Genomic DNA, 5,744 nt, shown 5'->3' with positions numbered 1-5,744 from the left:
GATATTTCAATCAGCTATTGGTTGGTTACATGTTCGTCGATTGTGACCGAACTCCTTACATCGGCTACACTTCAACATTCTAGAAGAATTTAGTCCAGAAGGGATCCGCTTTGTTTTTGACCTTCCTCTACGAATCGAGGTTAATGGAGGTCTAATCTCCATATTCTCATCCGTTATAATTGGCTTCTCATCATCAGGAATTGGATATATGGGAAAGGAGTAACACTTGCGGTACACCTCTGTGCTGAAATAGTCAGAAATATTTGGATACAATAGCTAATCTTTGTGCCTGATTACGGCGGCCGCATGCTTGCAAGGTAGTCCAAGAACTTGCCATTGGCGACAAGTACACGTGCGGTACTCCAAATTCACTCTAACAGATGGGGAATCATGTACTTCATACAGAATCGACATAGAAGGATTAACATGAAGACAACGTGCACCCTCGTTGATTAGGACAAGATGCTCCTCTACACTAGGAACAAATGGTTTAGTCCATTTGTTGGATTCCTCACGTCTATCGTAGCTCATTTTCATCATCTTCACCCGAATGTGATCAACCAACTGCGCTATCGGTAAAAATCGGGCTTCCTTAATCCATGCGTTGAAGGACTCAGCTAGATTTGAGGTTAACCACCCATACCTGCAACCATGTTATAGCTATAGGATTATTCAAATGTTATACATGTTCAAACACACATATCAGAGAGTTCAATCACAAAGACCAAAAATATGTAAAAATGGTGACCTCTTTCTAGGAAAATAACAATTAGCCCAGTTCTGTGGGCTCATATTCAGCATTTCAATGAAAGCAATAGATGACTTATTCTGGAGCTCATTACATTCATTATGATAAGCATGCATTGTGTAGGCATAAGCAGCTCTCTTCATAATTTGAACACAATCATCCCTAAGTGGTGCTGGTAATCTTTTCTTTGACAAGTTGTTCTTATAATTGGCCATTAAATGGCGGATGCAATAACTGTGATATGAACAAGGGAAGCAATTCTTGATGGAATTTTGAAGTCCTTTGTCTCGATCAGAGATTATAACTAGCTCATCATTCGGAGTATATGGATCATCTGAATTGTACAATACGTCATGAATGCATTCAAGGAACCACTCCCAATTGCTCTCATTCTTGGTTCCACAAATGCAAAGAGCGACAGGAAACATTCCTCCATCTCCATTCAAAGCAGTAGCAGCAAGTAGAGTTCCCTTGTACCTATCAAAAAGATGGGTGCCATCCAAGAATAAAATTGGTCTACATCCCTCGACAAAACCCTTCCAACAAGCATAATATGAGATAAAAAATCTAGTAAGTCTGCCATCTTCGTGTTCTAGATGAACGATTGATCCTGGGTTAGTTTCCATAACTTTATCCTTGTACCATCTAAGTTGTTCATATGAATGTTTTGCATACCCATATAACTCCTGTTGAGCAAGATCCTCCCCACACCAAGCTCTTCCATAGGGGATATCAACGCCAAACTCTCTCAGAAGCTTCTTTTTAAGATCAATTGCGCGGTAGGTGGGTTGTTCTTTTAGTATGGATTTCACAATATTTGCAACCCATTTACGAGATGCCCGTGGATGTCCCTTCTATCCTATGCCTCCTCCGAGACAACTATGTGCACTACCAATTTTCTTCACGTAAAACCGTTTGCAGTCTGTACGATGGTTACAATGGACCATCTGGTATCAGAGCTTCGGGTTCAACTTGAGGCTTGTTTGAAGGATTCGCTGAAGGATTCCTATTTGAAGAGTTAGATCGACAACATGGGTGAAGCAAGCACATCGGGATCGTCTCTTACGAAGACGATACATAGTTTGAGCATCAATAACATGAAGATCGATGTTCCGAAGTTTGATGGTAAGATCAATTTCGGTTTTGGAGGAGACTCTTGAGTTACAAGAGAAACCTGCCGAGATGGAAGCTAAGGTTTGGAAGAAGATGAATTGTAGGGCGTGTGGAGTTATTCGGTCATGCTTAACGCCAGATCTTATTTATGATGTGATGAACGAGACTTCGGCGAAAAAGATGTGGGAAACACTCAATGAAAAGTATCTTACTAAGAGCATTGAGAATCAGCTTCACTTGAAGAAGAGGTTTTATCAGTTCAAGATGAAGAGGGGAGTTTCCATTAGGGAGCATGTTAACAACTTCACAAAGCTACTTTCAGACATGGCTAATGTGGATATCATGGTTGAGGATGAAGACAAGGCGATGCTACTTTTGTATTCGTTGCCCGATGATGATTATGGTACGTTTGTCCTAACTATGATTAATGGAAGAACTACTGTTAGTTACAAGGAGGTGACCTCAGCGTTGGTGAATTATGAGTTGAGGAAGAGTGTTGATGAGTCCTCCGAGAAGGCATCGGGAGATGCATTAGTAGTTCATGGTTGTAGGCTGTCTAAAAATCACAATGGATAGCTGATCCCCATCAAGCCCCGACGATGGAAGTTACAATCAGACGACTTTCTAATTACTGCATCTGCAACTCTGCAACCACTATAAACATGACCTCATTTCTAAGATGATTGATCTTGATGGCTGCGACAACAGCATGACTAATATTATATTAGCAACTATTAGAGATGCTGATAAGCAGTGTAATGATTTTAGAAATAGAAGGTTAGACTTAGTTGGTGAGTTGCTTAGTAGAGAGCTGTGGGCAAATATTCGTCTAAAAATCACTATGGATGTTTGATTCCCGTCAAGTTCCAACAATGGAAGCTACAATCAAATAGTTTTTGTGCCGACAAACGAAAGCTGCAAATGGAGGACTTTTCACATAGATCGAGAAGAGTTACAATTCAACGACACTTCTGACAACTGATGAAAACTCTATTCAGCATTCTTCACAATCTACAGTGAAGGTTACAATCTGACAACTTTCACATTCCACAATAGCTAAAGCTAGAATTACTGAACAGCGGTCCTTGCAACGCTCTTAGAAGAGGTTACAGATCAACTAATCCCTTCTAAAACGCGGAAGTCATCCCCGCGTCACAATTTTGGGAATGCAGGCGACCCCCGCGTTTCCAAGCTATAACAAGCCAAACGTGAGCGACCCTCGCGTTCATTGGTGTTCAGCCAACACCGACCCCCGCGTTTCCAAGCTATAACAAGCCAAACGCGAACGACCCTCGCGTTCATTGGTGTTCAGCCAACACCCAACCTCACGTCTTAATTTTAAGAGGTGACGTTGGGTTCTGAACGCCAGATTGGGCGTTTGATTCGTTTAAATACGAGTCGAACGGTTTTAGAACTGTTTCCCCATGATCTGAGGAAATCACGCCCACTTAGGAGCGGATTTGGAGGGCAGTTACAACCTCTTATCCACCTATAAAAACTCAACAAACTCAACTGAGTTGGGGGTGGGCTTTTTTTTGGGATACGAAGAGGCAGCAAATTAGATCTTCAGGATCTCAACTGCACAGAGAGGCGGGAGAGAGGCAAAAATCCTTGGAGATAGGATTTTTAAATCAAGTCCAGAAGATCAAAACCGAAGGGATTCTTCAACAACAGAATATCTGCTTGGTCATTAACCGAATTTTCGGTTCTAACAACTCTATTCACAGAGTTCTAACTCGTTCAGAGTTCTTAAACTCGTACAAGAGTTACTCATAAAACTTTTCCACAGAAGTTCATCGTTCCCACGAGATAAAAGATGGTCGGATCGTCAACGGAGAGCAAATTCGACGTGAACAATCGAAGGAGGCACTCCATCGCTACCTTGAAGAACCCAGTTTTAAACAAAGGAGAGAACCAAATTTGTTCTCTTCTCTTTTGTAATCGAATTGTAATCGGAATCAAAGAAATATAAGTCAATTTTCTTTCGTTCTTTTCATTGTAATTTTTCCAACATACAAAAGATGGCGACTCCGCTGGGGACTAGCTTTTTCGATGAAGAAATGGTGGCGCAGTCCGACGTCCACCTCATGGGAACGATTGTAGAAACTCTCGTCGTGGAGTTTGATCAAGCAAAATATTAGGAGGCCTTATCCTCTGGATCGCTTAGCCCCAAGGCTAATCGCGATGTCCGCAAGATCTCCAAGGAGATCAACTCTGTTGTTGAAACACCAAAGAAAGCCCTCTCCTTCGGCCAAGAGCTTAAACTAGCTTTGATGGATGAAAAGCCCACCTCCGCGTCAGCATGACGTGCTTCAGGCCATAAACGGCCTATAGAGGAGACGAGCTCCGTAAACGTCAACGACGCTGCTGCTAAGGCTTTGAAACAAGCCAAGAAGAACGCCGCTCGCAGACGGAGAAGATCCATACGACGAGCACACTTGCGTGAAAGCCGAATGTTGGCCCAACGCGAAGATCGCGTTTCTGAAATTTTGCCTGAGCCTAGCGTTCCAAAAACAGAACGTTCGCTTCGTGGCAATGAGCCCGACTACGAGCCTAGGCTGATACAGCTAAAACGCAACCCTGAATGGCGCGTTGTTACTTCAAAATGCAGCCCTCAGAAGGAAGCTGCCAAAGACAAACGCATCTCTCACGTACGCGTTCAAAAAGAACATGACTCTCAGAAGTCTGTTCCACCAACTAAACGCGACCCTCAGGGGCGCGTTCAACCAAAACATGACCCTCAAGGGTCTGTTTCATCATTTAAAGGTGGGCCTCGGCCTAATGTTTATAAAACTAAACGTGACCCTCGCGTTATTCTTCAAGAACGCGACCCTAGCGTTGTTCTTCAAGAACGCGATCTTCAAGAGGTCCGCCAGGTTCAGAAAAGTCAGCGTGGTTTCAAAATCCACGTTCGACAAGAACTAATTTCACCCACCCAAGGGCAGGGGGTTCCATCTCCGCCTCCACGCCCAGGGAAAATTTCCTCACAAGTTCCTGATTTACGGGAATTACTGTCAAGAGGAAAACCAGCGCAGCAAGCAGCTCACTCATGTCAATGTGAGAGGCTTATCTCGGCAGTCCTTTCAGAATGCCACTAATACGCGTCTGTACCTCGGCAGTCGGTGTTTGATAGGTTAACGAACGTCATTAGGCCTGCTAAACGACAACGTCGATACAGAAAGAAAATAGCTGAAGAGGAATACCTCGAGGTCACCATCAACATGATCGGTAGAGGAAAAGCCTCGCATTCCGATTCCGACGGGTCACAAAGAAGTCATTCCCCAACTGTTAGGGAAATTTGTGACCAATTCGAAGGAGTATATCGGAATACTCGGACTCGGACAGGAGCTATTCGCCCGGTTAACTATCAAAAGTTAGCCAAAGGCATTACAACAAGTGATGAACATTCGGCAATAGCCGAATCTCAATCTTCAAGCTCTGTCGGAGTACAAGAGGTTTCTGCTTACATGGCGGGAAACCCCGAGGACATAGCCAAAAGAGTGGACAAACATCATGTCATGCTCCAGACGCAACAGGAGACACTTCTCCAATTAAAGGAGATGTTGGCTCAGCTTCTTGCTAAAAAAGGCCAAAAACCCGAGTCTTCCCGGAGAACTATGTCAAAGGGAAAGCAGAAAGTGCACGAACATTCAGATCGTGAGACTCACAACTTGGATTCATCTTCTGAAAATGAGAAAGAGGTGGAAAAAGAGCTGCATTCCTAGTCCGCTAAAGTGGATGAACTGGAGGCTCGCCTCAACGTAATTGCCAATAGAAGCGAGCTCCGTGAAGAAGGAGTAGTGCGGCCTTACCCTGCTGAGTGGGATACGGCTCCCTACCCGCCAAAGTTTAAGGCCCCTACCTTGCAACCGTTCGATGGCAC

General features: G+C 43.8%; 1 protein-coding gene across 1 annotated transcript; it reads right to left on the bottom strand.

Moving 5' to 3' along the window:
- Positions 277–4,912, bottom strand: LOC109839091. Its single transcript, XM_020407527.1, has 3 exons — positions 4,797–4,912; positions 749–1,225; positions 277–643 (listed from the first exon to the last, which is right to left on the bottom strand). The coding sequence occupies exons 1-3, from the start codon at positions 4,910–4,912 to the stop codon at positions 277–279; spliced, it is 960 nt and encodes a 319-aa protein (XP_020263116.1).

Source organism: Asparagus officinalis, chromosome 4 (assembly GCF_001876935.1).
Source record: "Asparagus officinalis chromosome 4, Aspof.V1, whole genome shotgun sequence".
Lineage (NCBI taxonomy): Eukaryota > Viridiplantae > Streptophyta > Magnoliopsida > Asparagales > Asparagaceae > Asparagus > Asparagus officinalis.
This window is presented reverse-complemented; position numbering and strand designations above follow the sequence as displayed.

Bases quoted from the DNA above. Each gene is read 5' to 3' on its own strand.
- LOC109839091 (XM_020407527.1), bottom strand. From the start codon at position 4,912: ATGAGTGAGCTGCTTGCTGCGCTGGTTTTCCTCTTGACAGTAATTCCC. The intron at 1,226-4,796 runs GTGGGTGAAATT...TCTTTTTGATAG, and splicing joins ATGGAACCCCCTGCCCTTGG to GTACAAGGGAACTCTACTTG. The intron at 644-748 runs GTCACCATTTTT...ACATGGTTGCAG, and splicing joins TGTTATTTTCCTAGAAAGAG to GTATGGGTGGTTAACCTCAA.